The 24,792-nt window shown below is 41.0% G+C and overlaps 1 protein-coding gene across 3 annotated transcripts in view; it reads right to left on the bottom strand.

Moving 5' to 3' along the window:
* Positions 1–11,514: 11,514 nt before the first annotated feature.
* The window catches only part of DCLK3 (doublecortin like kinase 3), a 32,592-nt gene continuing 19,314 nt past the window's right edge, over positions 11,515–24,792 (bottom strand). The window contains exons 2-5 of one of the 3 annotated variants that reach the window (XM_075921802.1): positions 22,689–24,550; positions 14,300–14,432; positions 12,607–12,774; positions 11,515–11,887 (exon numbers count right to left, since the gene is read on the bottom strand). In XM_075921802.1, coding sequence (XP_075777917.1) covers positions 11,691–11,887; positions 12,607–12,774; positions 14,300–14,432; positions 22,689–24,550 — 2,360 coding nt within the window. In that variant the 3' untranslated portion in view covers positions 11,515–11,690. The remainder of the gene's footprint in view (positions 11,888–12,606; positions 12,775–14,299; positions 14,433–22,688; positions 24,551–24,792) is intronic. The other 2 variants (XM_075921804.1, XM_075921803.1) reach the window with 2 other exon arrangements.

Here is a 24,792-nt window from a genome sequence, read left to right as displayed (position 1 = left end):
AATTTTGAAGGAACTCCAATATGAAATTGCAGAACCCCTTAACTTGTTTTAAATATGAAATCGCAAAATGACTTAAGTTGTTTTATATCAGCCTCTACCAGATGATTGCAGGATAGCTAATGTAACACCAATTTTTTAAAAAAGAAAAGCTCCAGAAAAGAGACTGGTGATTACAGACCCATAACCCTGATGTCAATACCAGGCAAAATTAGTTGAAACTATAGTAAACAACAGAATTATCAGACACAGATGGACACAATATGGGAGAAAAGAGGAAAGGTCCTCTCATCAGTAACTAACTGTTTGCATAGGGAACAAAAGGGGAGGAATAAATATCTGTCTTCTCCATGGAAAATGGTAAATAGCAGGCGCCCCAAGGATCTGAACAGGGACCAGTGATGTTCAATATTCATAAATGACCAGAAACTAGAGTAAATACTGAGGTGACCCAGTATGTAACTGAAATTAAAGTATTCAAGATAGTTAAGATTAGAGTATGCTATGAAGATTTACAAAGGGAATTCACAAAACGGAGTGACCGAGCAACAAAATGGCAGATGAAAGTCAATGTTGATAAATGCAAAGTAATACACATTGGGCAACAGAGTCCCAACTACATATTCAAAATGATGGGTTCTAAACTGGTCATTAGTACTCAAGAAAAAGATCTTGAAGGCATCATGGATAGTTCTCTGAAAACATCTGCTCAGCGTGCAGTGGCAGTCAAAAAAAACTAACAGACTGTTATGAACCATAGGAAAGCAACAGATAATAAGAGAAAATATAATAATGCCTCCATATAACTCTATGGTGCGCTCACACCTTGAATACTGCATGCAGTTCCAGTCACCGCAGATCTATAAAGAAACATTAGACCTGGAAAAAATACATAAAAAAGCAACAAAAAGTATAAGGGTCATGGAACAACTTACAATATGAAAGATTTAAAGACCAGGACTGTCTTTTTTTTAATCCAGTTACACTTTTAGCCTTCATAACATCCATGGCAATGAGTGCCACAGGTTGATTGTACATTGCATGAAGTACTTCCTTTTGTTTTAAAACAGTGCTACTTCACTGTTTCCCCTTTTCCCCAAACATTTATGAATATATCGAACAGCACAGATACCAGTATAGATCCTTGGTATTCAAACCTCTAGTTGGCCTAGAAGATGCCATCCTAAATGTTCAAGCTGTGTCATTGCATAAAATTAGGATCAGCTACATAATGGTATGACAGTTTTTAAAAATAGAAGTCTGTGATTTATTCTCCTGCCTTCACTGGTTTTGTCTGTATTGCTTTGTTCAATTTTTCCTCTAATTTCCTGCATCCCTTCTACAGTTATTTATTAGAATAAAAAGAAGAACTAGAGGACACCAAATGAAATTAATGGGTAGCAGGTTTAAAACGAATAAAAGAAAGTTCTTCTTCACACAGCGTGTAGTCAACCTGTGAAACTCCTTGCCAGAGGAGGCTGTGAAAGCTAGGACTATAATAGATTTTAAAAAGAAGCTAGATAATTTCATGGAGGTTAGGTCCATAAAAGGCTATTAGCCAGGGGATAAAATGGTGTCCTTGGCCTCTGTTTGTCAGAGGCTGGAGAGGGATGGCAGGAGACAAATCATTCGATCGTTGTCTTTGGTCCACCCTCTTTGGGGCACCTGGTGCTGGCCACTGTCGGCAGACAGGATACTGGGCTAGATGGACCTTTGGTCTGACCCAGTACAGCCGTTCTTATGTTCTACAGTTCAGCATGGTATCTGGATGCTGGATTCAGCACATTTTTGTTTTACAACCTTCCCACCCCTTTTTCATAAACTCATGTGTTTTGTCTTTCTTGAGGGACTGTTACTACATTTTAGTGCTTTTGGAGTATTGCCTGCAAGAGTTATGAAGACATTTAAAATTTATTTCAATTAAACTCTTACTTGTTTGAATCACTATTCAGACTTATTTACATGGTGGAGAGATTTCAATTTTATTTATTTTTAAGGACTCATTCCCAACCCCCAGTTCTGTTGGTCAGGAATGATGACCCAGATGAGAGGATATTAGGGTACATACTCAAAACCACTTTTCCCCAGACACACATAGAAATAACAGGGGAACAATCACTGGAATGTTACACACAACAAAAACACATGTTTTTATTTTACTCATTAAAGATTTGTTTGACTTATATACAGCATTGATTTACTTCAAGAAAATAAAGACATCTTGGAAAAAGTGAAGCATTTATTTGCATTTTCATCCCTCATGCTCGCCTATTTTCCTGTTCCCCTTTTCTTTTGTTTAGCTGTTACTTCACAAGGGCCACAATTTTAAAACTAGGTACATGGTGCACACCAACAGGATTACTGCAGATGTGGTGAGTTTCTACATGTGCAACATGCATGTATTTGTTTTTGCAGGCATACCACTGCATCTGTGTTTGAAAGTTGGTCCACAACATATCCTACCTTCATCAATATTTACACATTAACATATCATATTAGGTTCTGTCTCCAGTACTGGCCAATATCAGATTACACAGAAGACCATAAACAAAAGTAATATAATTGACCAGTTCAGTGCCTTACATAAAATGGGTGCAAGGCTGGGTTTTATATAATCCCAGCAGGTAATAAACTTATGCTTTGTATTTAATTAAAGTTATCAACATCTCAAACCCTGAATCTACAAATGTTTATCATAGATAAACTATACATTACTTTTAACAATCCCCCCGCAATAGAATTTGCTTGATAATGGGGTGCTGTAATGAATTCCACAGACTGCTGATTCACGCTGTAATTACAAGTCTCTACAGAAAAAAACTGTATTTGTTACTGAAACCTTAAAGAGTTTTTGGAAAATTTTGTGCTGAAATCCTTCTAGAGACATGTCTTCAGAATGGACACCTCTAAGAGACATCACTGCCTCTCGGACCAATAATAATACAACCATTTTCCATTTAAAACATGACACTCCTACAGCAATCAAATCTAGCATCCAATGTACCTTATTCTCAACAGCTATACACAAAAGGCTACAAAGAATTTAGAAAATAGTTTATAATAGATGTTTCTCCCAATCAGTATAGACTGGTTGTATTTTTCCATTGGGCAGATATTCCCACCACTTTGCAGTACTGCAGAAGCATTTTTATTTCTAAATTAAGCTGTACTGATCTAATTTGGTATTTAGAGATAACCTTAATGATCCAGATTTTAGTTTTTTGCTTCCATCCCTATTTATCACAATTTAGAATCAGCCCTGAGTGCAGCACACTATGTACTTATTTTTCCTGTTCTGAACCATTTCCCTTTTAACTGGGGAATTAATTGATGTGCATTAACATCTGCAATTAACTAATGGAAGGATTAACACGTTAATTTTTTAACACGTTAATCGCAAGGATTAATGCTGCACTGCCCCTTTGAAGCCCCATTCCTGAGCTTCAAAGGGGCAGCGCATTAGGAGCCAGGTATCAGCTGGAGTGCTCAGCTGATCCCCGACTCCTAATGCACTGCCCTTTTGAGGCGCAGGACAGCGTTTCCAAGGGGCAGCGAGGCACGGAGCTGGGGTCAGCTGGGGACTCCAGCTGATCCCAGGCTCCCACTATGGTGCCCTTTTGAAATGCTGCTGCTGCATTTCAAAGGGGCAGCTGCACTCAGCCTGGGGTCAGCTGAGGACTCCAACTGATCACAGGCTTCTGTAGTGATGCCCCTCTGATTTTTTAATTGCTTGACAGCCCTACTTTTAATTATTAAAACTGTCTTTCTGCACTATCCAAGCAATTTCTGAAGTGCCAATGCAGCTTTTTTTTGTATCTAAATAACATTTCTGTTTTGTAATTGAAATCTGGTACAGTGACCCAGTAGATGGGATGTTACAAGATGGGATATTACAAGAAATTACCTCTTCCCTTCCCAAAAAATAGAATCTAGTTGTGACAACTTTAAAAGCATATGTCGGTAAAATATTGCCAGACTGTGACTTTACTAGAACACAGAAAACATATTTATATCCAGATGTTAATATCAAAGCATTAAATTACAATCTTAATTAGCCCTCTGTATATACCACGAAAATGCCACGCTGCCGTGATATAAATTAGGGTTATTTCTATAAATAAAAGGTCAGTATTTGCTAACAAATACCACCTGGTAATTTTTTGCTGAATCATAGGAATGCTGTGGTATCATAAGTAGCATGTTATGGAACATGTGGACACATATTGATTTTAAATGGCAACCACTTTATGACAGTCATTCAGTAACTACAGAGAAAGTATTTAACTGCTGTAACTTCTTAGTATGCCATCAATATATTATATGCACTTCTATTTATGCAATTGCAGGTAAAAGAGCACTGAGGTTAAAGATGTACAGGAAAACAGTACCTTTCAATGTCAGAACTGAAATATACCTAACCTCCCTGTGGAAAAAGTTTTGTAATAATTGAGAAGGAGTTTTGTTATAATTGTCAATTTTGCTTATAACTGCTTGTTTTCTCAAGCAAAGCAAATCCGTTATTAAATAGATAAATTAGAATTTCAGGAAATGACATTTCAATGCATCGCCATGTGCATGTGGTTTTAATGGAAACAGCTTCAATCATCCTGCTAGCTTGGAGGAATAAAATGTTCAATGGACATGATTAGTTGTGGCACTCAAATGAGGACAATATTGGAACTAATTTAGGCCTCTATCCTGAAAACACATACACCTCTGCTTTGCCTTACTCCTAAGAGTAGCCTCCATTGAAATCAATGAGGTCACTGTAGTGAGGTTAGGCAGGCGTGTGTATGACCAGGTCAGGGCCCTAGTATGGAGCTCTCCAAGTGAAAATGAAGACACACATTGCACCTGGACAGTGCTAGCATCAGACTTTTTAAACATATGTTCCCAAAATCAAATGTTCCCTCTATTCTTTCCCATCCATTTTTTCCATCCATTTGTGGAATACATTTTTTATGTGCACCAAGGCATGTGCTAATAGAAACACAAAACCTAGCTGTGAGTGATCTGCTAATCAGCTGGGTGGCATTTGAATTTCTCCTGAGTGGCTGCACAAGTGCACAGCTCACAGGGAACACTGCCCAAAACTGATTTTAAAAAATGTTTAAAAAATCCACACACTTACAGTCAATACTCATAATATAGAAAATTAGAAAATATGATATATTCTCATGCTGAAATGAATAACCCAATGTCAGTTGGAATAATAGTACAATTTCATCCTACCTGTAAAATAGTTTTATTATAGGATCAACAAATAGATAACAAACCATTGTGATGGCTCATACTCCTCTGAGAAGGTCATGACAAAACACTATAGAATTCTACTGCTGGACTTGCAGAGGAGAAAAAAAGGACATGTCTAGAAATCTGACATCAAAAGAAGTTTCAGCAGAAATCTCGGAGGCAAGGGAAAGGAAGTCAAGGAGGGCGGAGAGGATGTAGATTGGTGGATTCATGCTTTTGAGAAGATCACATTTCCAGGCAGATTGCATCTACCAATATGAATTCTGGACACTGAGAAAAGGCTTGCAGTAGGCAATTTTCCCTCTCAGTGGAACCACACCAGAGTTTGGAGGGTGATTGCTGCAGTTTAAGCCCATAATGTCTGATGAAGGCTTTGAAGATGTCTGATTATGACTCTGCTCTGAGCTACCCATAAAATAGCTATATATCTAATAACCCTCACATGAGGAAAGATAACCCAATTGTGAGGGCAAAGTCTGGGATTTAGGAGAAGTAGGTTCAAGACCCTGTTATGCTCCATACTTCCCGGAGTGCGTTCTACAAAATCACATTTGTAAAGTTATTTAGGTTCCTAACTCCATTGATTTCAAGGAAGTTAGATGCCTAGGCACTTTCCTGCTAGGTTCCTATCTGCATCTTTAGTCTCTCTGTGCCTCAGCTCCCCATCTGTAAAGTACAGATGACAGCATTTCTTTACTTCATAAGGTATTGTGAAAATAAATACATTAAAGATTGTGAGATAATGAGATAGTACAGTAATGGAGACCATGAAACTATTTAAGATAGATGAGAGGACTAGGACTTCAGTAAGGCAATAGTATGTTTTTGTTAAGGTGGAAGAGAGAATTGCCCTTTGTGGCCAAAGAGAGAAGAAGTTCTGGGGGGAACTTAATTAAGTAAGAATTTAATCAACGAAGAGAATAGTACCAATGAAAGGCTTGTGAGCTCATAAGTCTATGAGTTATGGTAACAGCCACCAAAAGTGAAGTTTTAGCTTTAACATAAGCTTAAAAGGGGAGAAAAGTGTATCAGTCATATCAGCCTAAAGGAAAGAAACATTTTTTCCTATCATGCTCTTGAACTCGGTAAAGTTATCTAGCACACTCCATTACTAGATTATTTTCCCTTTTAGGGAGATATCCTTGCTTTCCACAAAATTTACAATTCAAAATCCTATTCACTTTTAACTTTTCTTTTCAGGATTTTGCCCTTTTAATGTTCAGAATAATAAGTACATTGATAATTAGTTTTAATTTTCGGTCTAGTGGTATAGCCTGGCAGTATGAGAATCCAAAGCCAAGGCAGACCAGGGAGGAAAGAAATATTTCACCCTCCTCAGGACAATTAAGAGAAAAAGTGAGAATGAGCTCTCAATCCAGACTCTCATCTTCTTTTGCTTTTAGCTATTTTCCTGTGTAATGTATAGAGGGTGAGGTTTTTGTTTGTTTTGTATTTTTGCTTTGCTGAGGCAAAGAAACTGGTTCGCAAGAGTCCAAACTTCAGGGGAAGGTGACTCAGGGAAAAGGAATGATGGGAGGAGGTTGCTGAAAGAGGAAAAAAGATCAAACATAAGACAGATGCAAGTGGGGGAAAGCTCCCGCCAATGAACATCTCCAAATAGAGGAAAATGTAGGATCTATATACCGTAAAGACTTGGTCTGGGTACGAAGGTCTTGGAATAGGAAGGGGAGCACCTGGGAAGACATAGTATTGGATGGGGGCGGGGCTCTCACAGATTCCCTTCCTTTGCTAGCTTTCTTTAGCTGAATCCCATTCAACCTTGTTAAATGTCAGCATAGGCAGAGGATTCTTCATGGTACCGGGCAAGCTAAACACTCTGGTCCCCTGCACACTCATTGCTTCAGGCTCTTGAATTGGACTCCGCTAGACTTCTAAATCCCTTAGGGTATGTCTATACTGCCACCCTAGTTCGAACTAGGGTGGCTAATGTAGGCTTTCGAAGTTGCAAATGAAGTCCGGGATTTAAATATCCCAGGCTTCATTTGCATCTTGCCGGGTGCCGCCATTTTTAAATCCCCATTAGTGCGGACTCCGTGCCCACGGCTATACGAGGTGTACCAGTAGTTCGAATTAGAGGGCCTAATTCGAACTACCTACTCCGTGCCGCGTGTAGCCGCGGGCACGGAGTCCGCACTAATGGGGATTTAAAAATGGCGGCACCCGGCAAGATGCAAATGAAGCCTGGGATATTTAAATCCCGGACTTCATTTGCAACTTCGAAAGCCTACATTAGCCACCCTAGTTCGAACTAGGGTGGCAGTGTAGACATACCCTTAGAGTGTCCAGTATACAGCTACAGAGCCTCAGCCCTGGAAGCAAGGAAGAAAAGAAGAGGACAGCAAAAAAGAGAAGAAAAGAAAAAGGTGAAAGCCAAGAGGAAGTGCACTCAGATGTATCCTAAACATCTCAGTTGAGGCAGATGACTGGAGTCCATTGCTGAGTGTTTCTTTCTTTTGTCCTGTGCAAGACCAATGGTAAAATTCTTCAGTGTTGCCTTCACGATGTAGCATATTTAGCAGTCCCTTCCACGGTTGCACAGTCCAAGGCCAGGACTGAAGGAGACGGCACAGTGATTTAGGCAGTACAGACTGGGTTTAGTCAGGCCTCAACCTAGAGAGCCAGAGAGAATGGCAACAAACTGTTCTTGCAGCAGCTGAAATAAAGAAGCTGTTTTATATGAATTACTAATCGGTCCTGTCTCTTCTATACAATAAAGCTCTTACTCACAATTTTTTACAAGTGAGCAGACAACCCAGAAACCTTAAATCCAGACTGGCAGATTCACTGTACCTAAAAATGTGCTTTAGTCACCCATATTCTATTCATACATTAAAATATGAAGTAAATGAAGAGAATTGCAGTATTTAATATTGCAAGTTAGAAGTTCTGTTTTCCAATAGCTTTCTGTCAAAGACAGAATTCATAAATCTACAGAGGTTAAACTATTACTTATTAAGGATGATAAATATCGACTGACTGACTAATGATGGGGACACTGAGCTCCCCATGGCGTTTCAAAGTGGCAGTGCCGCACAGGGGAGTCCCCAGCTGATCCTGGGCTCCATGTGCTGCGTGCAGCCTGGGAACACCCTCGCTGACCCCAGGCTGCACACAGCGTTTCAAAGAGGCAGCGTCATGTGAAGCCCAGGGTGTAGCCCCAGGCTTCAAGCGGCGCTGCTGCTTTGAAGTACCTCCTTCTCTTCCCCCACCCCATGCATCCTCTTTCTGATAGAGGCAGCAAGGGGGGGAGGTGATTAGTTGACTAGTCTGTCGACTATCCGATAAGCATTTGTTTATTGGATAGTTGACTAGTCCTTCACATCCCTATTACTTATACGCAGCTACCACACAAGGCCTCTGGAATACTGGGGCTCTTTATGGCCCTGACTCAGAAAGGTACTTACACACATGCTTACCCTCCATCCTTGACCAGGAAATCACTTGAGGCCATGCTTTACTTCTTTCCTGAAAAGGGATACTCTCCTTAATCAGGGCCAAGACACAAATGGACAGTATATTAAATATAATCACTAGCACAGATTAAAGGTCAGAGCTTAGCATTTGAATTCCACAGCAACCTTTAATTCAATATGTATTAAACATCAACCAATTCAATTTGTACATAAGCACTGAAGGCACAATTCTCCCTTCTGTGCAGCTTAGCAGATCTCAACTGCACAGACCTATGGTGTAACATTTTTCAGTTTTCTGACTGTCCCATCAGTTTAAACTTTCAGTTTGAAAAAAAAATCTGGTCCTTATAAAATTATTAAAAGATCCTTCTGATTTTAAAATGATATTATGTCCTTGTATCTACAGATAAAAGTACTGAAACAAAAGCTCTGAGCATACTCCCCTTCATACCAATGAGCTTTTAACTCAACGCTAATATTAATAACTATTCTAAATGTCAATATTGTGAACTACCACATGTGAGCTGTTGGACATTTTACCAGAAAGAGATAGCAAACATGCTTGTTGATTATGGTTGGATAACAAATAACTCAGAGATACAAAAGAGATAATTAGATTATACCCATTCTTAGGACTGGACTTTTCCCTACAGATTGTTTTCCCCTTTTCCTGTCCAGTTTTAAATAACTCAAGAACTAAAGCTTCTACCACTTCCTTCGAGAAACTTTCCCATAGAACAATAGGAACTATTTTCCTGAGTTTAGTTTTTCTTTAATTTCATCCCATTATTCATATATATCTATATATAGACTAGAGAGTAAGACACCAGGGAAGGGGAGCACAGGCCACCAAGAAAAGGTGGTCAGAGGAAGGCCAGCAACGGACACCAGAAGAGTCAAAAGATGTTTAAGCAGCTACCACACTGACAGCAGGGAAACAGTCAGGGAAGTGGCTAAAGAAAACTTAAAAGAGTTCTACATTTTCCCTTCTTGCAGCACATGAGAATACTGGGATCCAGAATCATTTGTATGGATCTGAGAGGAGAAATCTGATCTTGAAAAAAACTGAATAACTGTTTTTCCATGCCACTCTTCACTAAAAAAGAGAGCCAGAATTCCCACAGAAATTGCTCTCCCTCCCAGATTTTGTTCCCAGAGAAGGAAATAAAGAGACTCCCCAGTAGCATATAGCAAAGTATTACAACAGGTTTGCAAAGCTGCCATGAAAATTTACCAGCCATGACATCCTTCCTCTCAAGAACCAATGCAGAAATATAGGAATTGCATACCATAAAAGACCAATAGCCCACTCTACCGTTCTCTCTCTGAGAATGACCAAGAAGGGATACTTCCTAATACCATAAAATAACTAATTAACTACTTTTGTAAGACTGCAAGAATATTTATTCCCTCATATATACTGATGTGTTCATGAGAAGCTAAATCACAGAGGCTTGAACTGATCTTATAATATAGCACCCCACTGCTGAAAAAGAGGGGCTCAAATTTCTCTCTACCTGGATCAACTCACCACTATTTATACTGAATACAAGTAGCTTGCATCATAGTTAATGTAACCTATAGATAATGGATATATTTGTTTATATTTTGTTTACTTAGCATTTCTGTCACTAGCAGTAATTGGTATGAAGTCTCAATCTGGAGCAGCCGTTTTCAAACTTCAGTACATTGAGTACAGGGAGTTGGGGCCAGGCTGAGGTGTTCAGGGTGTGAGAGGGGACTCTGGGCTGGGCCCAGTGGCTGAGATGCAGGAGGGATATGAAGACTCTGGCTGGGGTGTGTGGGGGGTGTGGTAGAGCTGGGGATGAGAGGTTTGGTGAGCAGGTGAGGGCTCTGGGGCTAGGGCAGAGGGTTGGGGTAGGGAATGTAAGCTCCAGAAGGGAGTTTGGGTATGGGAGGGGACTCTGGGTTTGGGTAGGGGGTGGATTCAGGATCCCAAAGTAACTTACCACGGCTCTTAGGAGTAGCTGCTAGATCCCTGACAGCTCCTAGGTGCATGGGCAGCCCTCATGCCCACAGGCGTTGCCCCGACAGCTCCCATTGGTCATGGTTCCCAGGCAATGGGAGATATGAAGGGATACAGGTGGGAGCAAAACTTAGAGCCTCCTTGGTTGCTCCTGTGGCTACAGGCCACCACAGGGACCTGGCGTTTGCTTCCATGAGGAACCAGGGAATGTAAGGAGCCTGCCACAGGAGGCACTGGGAGAGAATGAGAGGAGTTGATCAGCAGGGCCCACAAAACCCCTGAAGTTCCCTCACAGAACCCCAGGGGTCCTCAGACCCCAGTTTGGGAAATGCTGGTCTAGAGCAGAGATTCTCAAAGTGCAGTCTGTGGACCACCAGTGGTATGCAAGCTCCATTCAGGTGGTTTGTAGATAGATCCCTCTAAGGTGCATACCTGGGTGGTCACACATGAGAGAATGAAGGGCTGCCCACCTAATCAGTGGCTTGCAGGGGTGGCTCCACTAATTAGGCACCTGGACCCTCATATGGAAGTTGAGGTGGTGGCTGTGGAAGGAATAGGGGGTCAGCAATTTTCAAACAGTCCACGAAAAAAACATTTGAGAACAACTGGTCTAGAGGTTAAGTGCAGTGTGTGTATGTATGCATACGTATTACCAAAACAAGGTGCCATAAACACAAAACTTCTGGCAACTACTGTACAAAGTTAGTACAGGAAACACTCCATAATCATCACTGAAGTTGGCTGCAAAAAGAAATACTTTTAATCTATAAAAGAGAAAAAGTTTGTAATATATTGGCCCAGATCAGTGTTTTAAAATAAAAAGACACATGTAGACTTATCCAGTGCACACAAAAGTCAGAGGAAAGATTTAATCACTTCAGTGAGAGCTAGACCAAGACTTAGATTTCCAGCACTTTCCCAGATTCCCAAAATCTAAAAAAGGTGAAGCACAATAACAACACAAGCTATGGGCCGAGTTCATTTAGGAAAGGAAAACATGAAGAGAATAAGAAGGGGTTTCATGTGTTGTCATCTACAAGTCCCTTCCTGCGCTGGCTCCGAAAGTGGCGCTCAATATTTATTGTCACTTCCCTCTGCAGGTTTCTGCTGTTGGTTTTTCCAGCTGTTCTGATCCAGGGATGCTGAAGAACTTGTTGAGCTGTGTAGCGCTTTTGAGGATCTATCACCAACAGCCTGGTTATCAGATCTTTTGCTGCTATTACATGCCAAAAAAGGGGGGAGGGGGAAAAAAGGACAGTGTGATGATTGTGGTGGTCTGATGTTCAGTTACAACAAATAAAACAATCTCCATTTTCAATATGTATGGCTATCACTGAGTCAGTGCAGTGATCAGAATCAGAATTTAATGCCCTGAGGTGACAAATCCCTAATTGTCTTTTGGCATCATCATCCCTATGAGAAGCCAGGAGGACAGAGACAAACAGGCCAATCTCTAAGGCAGGGAATTTAATCTGCAGGGCAGCAGAGGAGCAGAAGCACTTTGGAGAGCATCTGGTGCCAGTCTGGGTACTTGGTGCCAGGCCCGTGGAAGAACAGAATTCTACATACATGCTTAAGACTAAAGGTACCACTAAACAAGGGTTTTCAAAAGAAATACTGCAGACACTAAACTGGACAAGGAACCCCATTGACTTCAATGGGGCCATGGCGTCACCCTTGGGCATTATCCTTGTGTGTCTTTTTACACAGACCTTCACACTCTAACATAATCAAATGCACTGCTTTGAAGCCTTCTTTGTAGACACAAGTTTAGCCAAACTGTAGAAACACCACTTGCTCTTCTTTCAGAAAAGAAATTATACCTAATTTAAAGGTATCAGATCTGATTTTCATATACATAGCTACTGATATTATCTTTTAAAAAATACTGCAACAGTCTGTAAGCTCCTGAGATAGGATATAAGTGATTCTTACCACCTGAAATACTGTCCCAGTATGGTGAAAGGAATTCATAGTGACCCAGCTGTATGATCTGAAACAGTTCTTCCTGATCTCGCTCCTGACTTCGGAAAGGAGGGAAGCCACAAAGCAAAATATAAAGTATCACACCAGTAGCCCACATGTCTACTTCCAGTCCATAACCTAGGGAAAAGAAAGTTAAGTATCATTTTTCAGGTCACAGGTTAAATGCTTCTTTTAGAGATGAAACTCATATTGCAAAGAACTTGTGGTTTCATATTGCATTCTTTAAGAAACACTGTAGGTCTACAGCTTTCCCTGCTGCTCAGAAACTACATTTTCTCATGAAGAGTGGTGAATGAAAGAAGTGGCCAAGGCACCTCTTGATAAACTGTGTACTGCACTGTCATATCATCTTATAATAGCCCATACATAAGCACCTTTCCTCTTCAAAACACTTTACAAACATCAGCAGCTTCACAACACCAGTGTCAGCAGATTCATTGAAAAAAATGCAGCATAAATTTAAAAAATACTGTTGTAAAGCGACTCTATTTAGGTTCTTATTCTCTTCCTCAGACAGTAAGGAAATCCCAAGTTTCCTTTGTAATTCTGTATATCTACAGAAGGGTGAGTCTGCTCTATGAAATGGCACGCTCATGCCCTGAGCCAAACTGAGTCCAAAACCCTTTTCAGGTTTGACTTTATCTTCCTTCTCTCTCTTGATCTTCCAATGTGTCAGATTATTGTCTAGTGTAACCATTCAGATGCATTGCCTTCTCTTGCACTGCTAGGACTTTAAGTTTATAGGGGCTTCAACCACAAGGTAAAAGAAAACAGGAAATCTTTAGTGCATAACACCAAATCAATTCTTCTTTCTTAACTGTTAAACATAATCTATGCTATTCTGATACAGGCAGTCCCCGGGTTACGTACAAGATAGGGACTATAGGTTTGTTCTTAAGTTGAATTTGTATGTAAGTCGGAACTGGCTCCAGATTCAGCTGCTGCCACTGATACTGACCAGGGGCTGACTTCAGGAAGCCGGAGGCAGAGTTGCTCTGCCCCCAGCTTCCTGGAATCAGCCTGATCAATTTCAACAGCTGCTGAATCTGGAGCCTGGGACAGAATAGCTGGGGCGCTGCCCGGCAGGTTCCCACAGGACCAACCCGGCAGCACCCCAGCTGCTCTACCCGAGGCGTCCCGCAACAAAAGCCTGGTCTGCTGGGGGGGGCGCACTAGCTGCGCCCCTCCCCCCCAGCAGACCAGGGACACCCGAGCAAAGCCGCCCAGGCGGCGGGGGTCCCGCTGCCTGGGCGGCTTTGCTCCTGGGCAAACGAGCAAAGCCGCCCAGGTGGCGGCTTTGCTCGGGTGTCCCTGGTCTGCTGGGGGGGTCCAGTGGCTTTGCTGGACCCCCCCCCAGCAGACCAGGGAGACCGGGAGAAGCTTTTCTCGCCCCGGAGGACACAGGTGGGGAACCGCCGCCCTTGAGCTCCGGGGCGAGAAAAGCCCCGTTCGTAAGTGCGGATCCGACGTTAAGTCAGATCCGCGTAAGTCGGGGACTGCCTGTACTTGCCAAATTAGAGTATAAATTTTAGTAATAAAACATTAATAAGAAAATTAGCTGGGGTTTTTAGTGACAAGCAATGAACAGAAGTACATTATGAACAGAAAAATCAGAGTCATTATTTGATTTTTTTATATTCACCCTTCTCGGCAAGTATTTCAGGGGCAACGTATGTTGGTGTTCCACACACAGTGAAGATGGGTTTTGTAACCTTCTTTGCCAGGCCAAAATCTGCTAGTTTCAACGTGGTCGATTTATCTGCATTATGCTGAACCTGTACCAAAACAAACACAAAACAGATCTTTATTCCAATGGTGTTTGAGAGATAGAAGCAAATCAACAGATGAAATTCAGAATTGGGATTATCAGAGAAGATCAATTCTTGAGCCTAACAGTAACAAATTCAAGTTAGCCAAAATTAAGTAAAATCAACATACCAATAAACAATATTCAGACAGCAGTCTATACATTCAGAAATTCAAAAAGACAATGAACATTTTCACACAGAAAGGCTATTAATGAAAAAGAAAACTCACTCTTTTATAAATCATGTTATTCAGCAACTTCCAAGAAAAAAAAATGTAGTGGAAAGGGAATGAATAAAAGAAGAATTTTTTTTCAGATTATTTCTATTAGGGATGTTAAAATGAGTGTAACTGATTAACTGTGTAACTGCTGAAAATTTCAGCAGTTACACACGGGGTAGCAGCCAGCTTCCTAGGAGCTGGTGCGTGCCGGGAGCTGGCTTCTAAACTGGCTCCCGGTGTGCACCCGCTTCCACCTGCCAGCCTGCTCCCAGGGACCTGGCTGCTGCTGTGGGCTGCTGCCTTTGATACAGAGGCAGCAGCACATGGTTGCAGATGGCTTCCAGGAGTCGGTATGTGTGGGGAGCTGGCTTTTAAGCCGATTCCCCGCATATACCAGCTCCTCCCTGCTCTCCCTTTCCCACGCAGCAGCATGGGGCAGCACGCAGCTCCTCGGGAGCCAGACTGAGAGCCATGTGTAACCATTTGGGTAACCAATAAGCTCATCCATATCAGTTTTCCGTTTAAACAGCTACATTCTTACAACCCTAATTTCAATATTAATTTTTATCCACCATCACCACCACCTTTGAAAACCACGTTTCACAAAGAAAGAAGCTGAGAGTTTTATCACTTTAGTAACATTTCTAGTCACACTAGTGTTGTACAAATATTTCAGATTCCTTCTTAGGATCTCTGTAAGGTGCCCTCAACTATATGGAATGATTAACGATTTTTGAAACCCTGAAATTTGTACATGTTTCTGTCCAAATATGTACTCTACATTCTGTTATGGAAATGGATATTGGTGGGGTTGAATAGAGAGATAATATGGAATGGTTAGGAGGGAGGGACCCTGACTCTAAAGCATTCTTCTCAACACTATCCATCATTGGCTGAGAACTTCTCTTGAAAATACTCAAAATGTACCTTCCATTTTAGTTTTATTAGTACAGATTTTAAATATTTTTAAAAAAGCATAATTAAACATTACATTTGAGACAACAAAGTTCTAGAGAGCCCAGAAATGCAAAAATATATACTAAAACTCTTAATATTACTACTCAGCATTTTTCTTAAAAATTTAAAAGAAAACTAAACATAACTTTGCTTTGAAAAGAGAAAGCATTAGCCTCTATCAAATAGGAAACAAAGAAATATGGCTAACTTTTCTACAAGAAATCCAGCAAAGTCCAGTGAAATCTGGATTTGAATGGGATAAGCGAGAATATGAGATGCCAAGCACACCTCAAACTATAATGCCCCACACCAATGTTCCCTCTGATTTTTTCCATCCATGTGCAGAATAAATTTTATGTGCACTAAGGCATGTGAAGATGTGTACCACCACTAGAAACAAATGCTACTTGCTATGGGCATTGAGAGCCATCTGCTGATCAGCGGGGTGGGTTTAAATCTCTCCTGGGTGGCTGCTCAAGTGCTCACCTTACAGAGAACACTGCCCCACACTCTGTAATCACAGCTTAAATTGGCCAAAAATTCAAAATGGTTCTTGTAATAAAAACTTTGAGAGCTCAGATGGGATGAGGTGCACTATCCCATAGGCACTACCCAGTCAAAATACATTTGTATTCACTTCAAACATTATAAACATAGCAATGCTCACCGGATCCATTGAGCAAAACATTTTTAAAAGGCATTTTCAATTCAAAAAAGAAAATAAAACATATTTTCTAATATGTTATATTAACTAATAATATAGTTAATAAAAAATCCATACTACTTGTTAACAATGCACACCCACACATGGTGGAAGGGTTTTGAGAGGGGGTTTTAGAATTACTCAACTTCCCTGATGACATTTTATATTCTGATTTCTCAGCAGCACAGCTAACAAAATGCAAAAAAGTATTATGTTTACAAAGGTAACATCCACAGTGTTCTAAAACACTATCTATACAGAGAGGGAAAGTCAATACAGGTTACCCAATAGAACTCTCACTCTAAAGGTGTGTCTAGACTACAGGGTTTTTTCTAAAAAACTTCACCTGCATCTAGACTGCAGCCACATTCTTTCAAAAGTAAATTGAAAGAACGCGGCAGTTTTTTCAAATGCAGTAAACCTCATTTTATGAGGAATAATGCCTTTTTTCGAAAGTACTCTTTCGAAAAAAGGCACTATTGAATGCAAACTGTGCTTTTTCAAAAGAGAGTGTCTAGACACTCTTTCGAAAAAGCGGCTCGCTTTTTCGAAAAATCTACTTAGACGCTCTCTTTCAAAATAGGATTTTTCTAAGGATTCTTTTGAAAAAGCCTCTTTCGAAAGAGGCTTGTAGTCTAGACGTCCCCTAAGAGTACAAGCAACAACCTGAGAAGGATACAATTGAAATACATGAAGTTTTTATGTACACCGTGTATGCACATGTTGCTTAGATCTAAATATCTGTGTATACCTATGTATCCACAGAACCTTCTGCAAATATTTAATGAACGCATAACAAATAAACCCTGCCACTCAAATCCTGCAAATTAGCTTATTAAGAGATAAATAAAGATGAAATTCTCAAATCCATATTTACAAATGTTAGGACTATGCCCCCAGTCCTGCAATGAGCTCCATGCAGCCAGGTTGCTCCTGTGCAGAACCACATTGAATGGGTATGAGGGTCCACCCATGCTGCATGAGATAATATACAGGTTGAACCTCTCTAGTCCCCCACTCTCCGGTCCAGCAAGATTGTAGTTAGCTGGATGTCCACTTATCATGGACATGATCAAGTTTCCTTCGGTTCCAGAAAGTTTCTTTAGAACCACCAGAGTCCTGGCTCTCAGTGTTCTTTGCTGTTATTTAACTCTAATTTATTTTTAAATGTCTTCTAAGAGCCCAGTAAGCTGCGGAAGTGTTGATGATAATGATAGACAATATTGACCTCCTGTGGTTTGGCAAATTCTCGAGTTCGGCACTGGTCAGGTCCCCAGGATTCCAGACTACAGAGGTTCAACCTGTATCTTTGTTTTTATCAACTGGTGTTCTACTCTAGTCTCTCATTACAACACAAGATGGCGATCGAGCACCATCTGTTATTTCTGAACACCACCAATTTGTTTTCCTTTTACATAGCAGCAAAATAGGTAAGAATAAGAAACATGTTTGAAATATTAGTCTGTATAACAAATGCACCTTTCAAAGAAACTACTGTAAATTGTCAGGATGCCTGGAGGCCCCAATCACATAGTGATCAGCTACCTTATTGTGTCTGGAAACAATTTTAAAGATAGCTCAGATGGGGTAGCTATCATTGCTCCCTACAGTCTTTTTATCCCTGTATTTATAATCTCTTTCTCTTTCCCCCTCCCCTCCATAAAACCTTTCATCAGGCAGCAGAAAAGCAAGCAGCCTTCCCCAACAAAAATGTATATGCACTCGGGAGGAATAAACTGCTTTTTACATCTGCTTTTCCTTCTGAGATCAAAGTACAAAATCTCAGTGATGTGACAGAAATCCACAGCCTATTGAGCTGAAAACTAATTGTCTCTCCCAAGCCTAAAGTGTACGTTCCATGGAACAGAGCGCAATACTGCCAATAAAACAAAGTGGCTAGTGCTGCCAGCACTACAGTTAGGGATTTCTAATGCATCCATTGCTGTACACCCATATGATTTCTATTATCAAGCCACTATCTGACTTCGAAGGAAGAGCAATTGTAGCAGCGGATCCTCTTTTGCCTCTTCCCTACCCTGACCCAAGCTACTTCTACTCCTTTTCTCTGGCCATGTCTGCATCATGGAGCCATGTTTAACAGGTGTCAAATACTGCTCCTCTTCAAGTGGCATTAAACAAGAGTCTTGCCAATTCTCTTCCAGAATTTGATCTGAGGAAGTGGGTCTGGCCCACGAAAGCTCATCACCTAATAAACCATCTTGTTAGTTTTAAAGTGCTGCATAGTCCTCTCTTTTGCTTTTGTAAGACAGAGTCAACCACACACATCTACAATAGCAAAGTTTGCTTGTTCAACATTGAAGTTTAGCTTTGCGAGCTCCATTAGTTGCTGGTAGGGAGACAGAGCAGCTTCATTCACACCCACTGTTGAGTATATTTTGTTTCCTAGTGCAGCCACAGTCCTTTTGGCACCTTGTACTGCTGCACTGAGTGTGAAGGACCTAGCAAACACAACGAGAGCAAATGTCTATAGCTAAAGTTGCCACTCATAGAAAGAGGGCAACACTAGACAGGGGGGAAATTAGTTTCGCTCTCATTCATTCTCCATCTTCTGGGAACTGTCATGAAATCCAGTATGAGGACAGGCACTGACAGAAGAGAAAATGGAAACACTGTAGGGCTCCAATAACAATAGCAGCATCCTTTGTTTAAATTGATGAGAGTCCCCTCCCCCAGGACCCATTCCACACCCCATTGCCTTCCAAATGCACACGACAATGGACACATTAGCTTATGTCTGACTTTTGCCATTAATAGTCTTCAATTAACAGCACGGTGGGAGAAGTTCCACCTAATTCTAGGTTATTTTTTCAGTGTGTCTGAAGACTTGGGGAAAGGATACTATAAAAGGTCAGAAAGTTAAAAACTACTTCTTGAATTTATTGTATTTATCAAGGTGTTCATTGTCCAGCCTTACACAAATCACCATCACTAAGCACAATTGAAACTAAAGATCAATCAGTCACGATCAAAGCATGTGTCCTGATGGCATATCCAAGACCCCAGAGACAAGCTACCCACCAAAGAATAAAAAGACAGTTCCCAGTTAACATGAAGAATGGGGAAAAAAAGGAGTTTAACCACTTAAAAAGAAGAAAAGGAAAACAACAAAATAACAGCTGACATTTGGCAGAACCTTACAGTTTGATAACTAAGTTTAAACTCCTTGGTCAAGCTCAGCAATAGCACAGTTTCCAGGCATTTATGCATGAAAGGACAGTCCCTTATGCTCATTCAGACTTTATCCTCTCTGCCAAGACTGCCACCAAGGGGACTAATTAACACCAGTTGTGGTTGCAGTTTTTGAGATGTGAAGCATAAATCCATTTCCTGCAAACTGACAAGCCCCCATCACTGTAACTATAAAAGATTTAAAACTATATACTTAAAAATAGTCATGACCTTCATTTCAGTTCCTTCCATAACACCCAATGTGTTAATACTTCTTTCAACACTAAGTTTTAAAATACTGTGGCAATTATGGATCTGTTTGATAACTTGTTTAAAAGGAAATTTTCCTCGCATGCCTTTCACAAATATGAGAACTTCAAACAGCTTTTCACAGCAGTATCTACAAATACACAAAATAATATTGGAGGTTCCTAAACTCATTTGTACGAATAGCCCATTCAACCTCTTGAATAGGATATGATTGATATACTTAGTAACAGCCAGTGGAGGTGTTTTTCTATAAACAGTATCTATTGTAGTTATTCAGCCAAGTAACTGTAAGAGGCCTCTGAAACACAAATTTGTAAACAGCTATTTCTCATTAGCTTTAAGTATCCAGGCTCTAATATAGGCAAATATCTGCTGAACTTTGGGCACATTTCTCATCATAAAATTTTCCGTACCCCACAGTACCTTATCTGTATGCAGGCAGGGAGGCTAACACAAGCACATTAATAACTGTAAATAGGGTTGCCAGATGGTTTTGACAAAAATACCGGACATGCTTGATCTCAGATGCGGGGGAGAACTGGCCAGCAGGGAGCAGGGCTGGCCGGGAGGAGGTCAGGGGGAACCGGACGGCAGGGAGCAGGGCTGGCTAAGAGGAGGTCGGGGGGAGTGGGGCTGGCAGGGAAGATCAGGAGGAACCGGCTGGTGGGGAGCAGGGCTTTTCGGGAGGAGATCAGGGGAGCGGTGCTGGCCAGGGGGGGGGGGAAACCGGACAGCAGGGAGCGGGGCTGGCCCAGGCACACACAGATCCCGGGGCGCTGCCCGTCTCGCTCACAGTCCTGGCGGAGCACATGGGCCCCGGGGATTCCATCCCGTCCCAGCCCCGCCCTCCCCTCTACTGCGTAGTTGCGTACTGATACTCATGATAATAATTTTCTAATCAAGTAAGTTTTATTTTCTCAATTTGTTTCCTGAACAGAAAGCTCAAAAACCGGACTGTCCAGTTCAAAACCGGACACCTGGCAACCCTAATTGTAAATCTTTACAGAGATCCAGATTCTCCATTGCTTTGCACATAAGCGACTGGTGCCTGTGGTGGAGGGAAGTGCAGGGAGGGGTAGTCCATCTCCCAAGTGCTACCACAAGTCACCTATGGCTTTGCACCTTGTGAAGTCATTTATACCAGTACAAAGTGGCTCTAACATGACAGGAAATCTTTGAATTGGTATAAGTAACTTTACACAAAGAGAAACGGAGAATCAAGCCTAAGGTACTTCAACTAGGATTGATTTAATTTTGGTAAAAATTTGGAGGAAGAATAAAAACCTGGTCCACAACACGGAACTAGCTTCAGAAAGCGTGCATCTGAAATCTGAATCTTTCATACAAAAAACAACAGGGTTTGCATGCCCAGTTCAAGGGAGAGTGCAGAAATACACTTGTCCGCACACGCGGCTGCTTCAATCCACACCACGTTTTCCATATGATTCTTAGGCAGACCAGATCCCAAGGAATCCTCCTGAGACTGCCCAATACTCACCAGGAACCAGTCCACACGCTGTCAGCAAAAAAGACACATCCATGTTCCAGAGTAAGCCCTCCTTGTCTATCTTTGTTCATTCTCTGTCTGTCCACAGGCTACTTCCTCCTTTTTCAGACTGGACTTATTCTAGCTAGTCCTGAGAAGCATATGTTCCTTTAGGGCTCTGGCTTGCCAGGAATCCAGGTTTTTTTTTTCCTATATCCCTTTGCTAGCAGATGGAATTATAATTGTTCAAGACATGCAAATACAGCTGCTCCCCGAGTTACGAACAAGTTACGGACCAACACTTGGTCCGTAACTTGAAGTGTTCGTAACTCAGATCCCATAGAGTTACATGGCGACCGCGCTGTTCGTAAGTGCGGATCACCGTTCGTAACTCGGATCCGCATAAGTGCGGATGGTTGTAAGTGGAGGTGGTCGTAATTCGGGGAGTGGCTGTACAGCCCTCTGGTCAGAAGTTTAGAATATTGGAGCAGAGTACAAGATGCATGACCAGCAAGGTGGAATAATTCGCTTTTACCACTTTGCACAGGGCACATCCCAAAGCTCTGATGCTGTCAATATTTATATGCATGGTTACATGCTTACGTGTAATGATGAGTCATTCCATCAACTTCAATGGAACTACTCACATGCTTGAGTTTAACAATGTGTGTGTGTGTTTTCAACTTCAGGAGCCAAGTTAGAATTGTGTCCATTGGGGAGGAGCTAAATATTTTAGCTAACTTCACTAACATATTTCTCTGGGACTTCAATATTTTCATTTTAGGAGACTTATCAATAAGCAAGTAAATTCCAGGAGCATAAAGAAAACAAATATGTCATGCACTTATCAGTAACAGACATAATCCTTACCAAGCTAGAATTCACCATGCAATCTCCGCTAGAGGACTGGAGTTGCAGACTGAGTGATACAGCTACAATAGAGAAAGCAACCTTCAAATTAACAGGCTGAATGCAGGTTATATAATAATTTTTGGTTCACATGTGAAATGTTTTAGGATTCAAAGTACATGTTAGGCAAAATGGCTGAGCTTCTGTGCCTGAAAATAGGTCCCTAAATAAGAGGCCTGCTTTTTCAGAAAAACTGAAAGCCAGGGCCTTAACTTAGGTTATAAATGCAGGCATTCATACTACATACGAGGATTTCTGTTTTATGCTGGGGCTAAAGAAATTGTAAGGCTGATTTCTCTTCACCTTTTTGTACATTTAGTTCTCTGAAAATGATAACAGTGCACTGTATATCTTTTGCCTACTAATACTAGTGGATCTTCTCTTTTCTGTACTGGTATAAAAGTAAAAACAAAAAAACCCACAACCCTCCACCAAAATAAACCCCAATAATTTCTGGACAGATGCAACATGCTACACATTACTACTTACCAGAAGATTTTCTGGTTTCAGATCTCTGTGGACAATGTTCTTGCCATGAATATAAACTAGAGCTTCACACAGATCAGTTATCATGAGAGCAGCATCGTGTTCAGTGAACTTCACACTCTCTATGATTGCATCAAACAGGTCCCCTCCTGGGACATACTCTAGGATTAGATAAATCTCAGCCTCAGTTTCATACACATCAATTAAGCTCACTATGTTGGGATGAGAAAGTCTCTTAATAATCAAAATCTCATTTTCCATCATGTCCTCCTTCCCCTTCAGCTTGGACTTATCAACAATTTTCATGGCATAGTTCTGATGAGTGTTGCAGCGTCGGCATTCCTTCACGACAGCAAAGTTCCCGTCCCCAATGGTTCTCCCTATCTCATAATAGCTCTCCACATCAGCTCTAGTACGGACATTTTGCTTCAGCCTCGTTCTTTCAAATTCTTGTGGTTTGTTTTCTTCTTTGTTGACTTTACATTCTCCCATCTTTTTCATCCTTGTTGACTCATTCTCTCCACGCACAACATCCTCTTCCCCTCCAGCACCTTCCTCTTTTGCCTTCCGCACTTCTTGGCCTTCCCCCTTTGTTTTTATAGGTTTCTTTGTATCTCCCTGACAGTCCTTTATTAACCAACAACTTTGATTAATTCTGGAATTGCATCTATTTTCTTTCTTTGGTTCAGGAGTGACCTGCAGAGCATCTACGGTATTTTTCTTTATCTTTACTAACTCTTTGTCAGGATTCTCATGTCTTTCTGGATCAATTTCTTTCTCAAAACTCCTTTTTTCATTTTCCAGCTCTTCATTAACATTCCTTTGTAAGGGTCTCCAGCTCCTTCTACAGCCAGTATCCTTCCATTCAACTTCCTCACCTTCCATAGAGTTTCCTGAAGACTTCCTGCAATTTCTCATTTTTACATTCCTTTCTAAATTATATCTCTGACACATTCCCACATTCAGGTCTCTGCTCTCAAATGAGATATCAGCCTGCCTTTCCCTTTGTAGTTTTTGCCTGAGTTGTCTCTCTCTTTGACACTTCTCACATCTTATCTCATCTGAACTCTTTTCTGTTTCATTCTCAAGACTTTTTTCTTTGTTAAAGTATCTTTCTCCTTCTCTGGCTTTTCTAGAGGGCTTCACATCATGATCTCTGCCCCATTTTTTTTTGGCCTTTACCTTTTCCTCTTGCCTGGTCTTAGGCTGAGTTTTTTCTTCATGCCTGGCTACTAGTTGGGGAGATGCGACATCATTGCAGTTTTTGGCAGTCTCCGTCTCATCAAAACCACTATCCCCAGCTTTGTCACACAGTCTACTTTTAAGTTTTTGTGACTGTTCCAAGTTTTGTTGAATTATACTGAAAGCATAGGTGCTATTGGGATAAAGTTCTTGTATTACCAGTTCAAGATTCTTCAAAGTCAACTGCTCCCTTCCCATAGCAATGAATGCATCACCTTCTCTAAAGAAATCAGAAACACTTCTTATTTCTCTGCCTTTCAGGTTGTAAAGTTTTCTCACACGATCATTTTTCCAGCGTGGAAATCCCAGAGCTTCTGAGATATCAGCCATCAGCTGTTCAAAAGTCTGGACAGAGCGCCTGTTCAGAAGCAATGTGATCTTCCTGAGCGTGTGTCCAGTTGGTTTTACCACTGTAACAATCCTTGGCTTTACAGGGCTATTCTCTGAATGGATAGTGTGAAAACCATTCTGTGGGTTTAAAAATGGGGAACTGTAACTGTTTGCACCCAAGAAAGGTTTTCCAAAATTTCCACGACCGATGGGTGGACAAGTCCCTTGTAGTCTCCTTTGTGTTATCCTTGAGCTAATGCTGTTTAAAGTGTGGTCAAATAGGCCTCTGTGTCCTGCAACAAATAAACAAAAAGCAGATTATTCATTTTCCATCAGAAGGCATTTTCAATTAACAATTTTCTACACATCAGTATATATAACTTTTGGAAGTAAAGTTAAATACATGAAATATTGTTGAAGAGTTTTGAGGTCCTTTGATAAAACATAATATAAACTTGTATCTTCAACAATATTGCCATTATTGTGGTAAAGGTTTTCCCATACTCACACATTCATCATTCCAACGCAGGGGTGG

Source organism: Pelodiscus sinensis, chromosome 2 (genome assembly GCF_049634645.1).
Source record: "Pelodiscus sinensis isolate JC-2024 chromosome 2, ASM4963464v1, whole genome shotgun sequence".
Lineage (NCBI taxonomy): Eukaryota > Metazoa > Chordata > Testudines > Trionychidae > Pelodiscus > Pelodiscus sinensis.
This window is presented reverse-complemented; position numbering and strand designations above follow the sequence as displayed.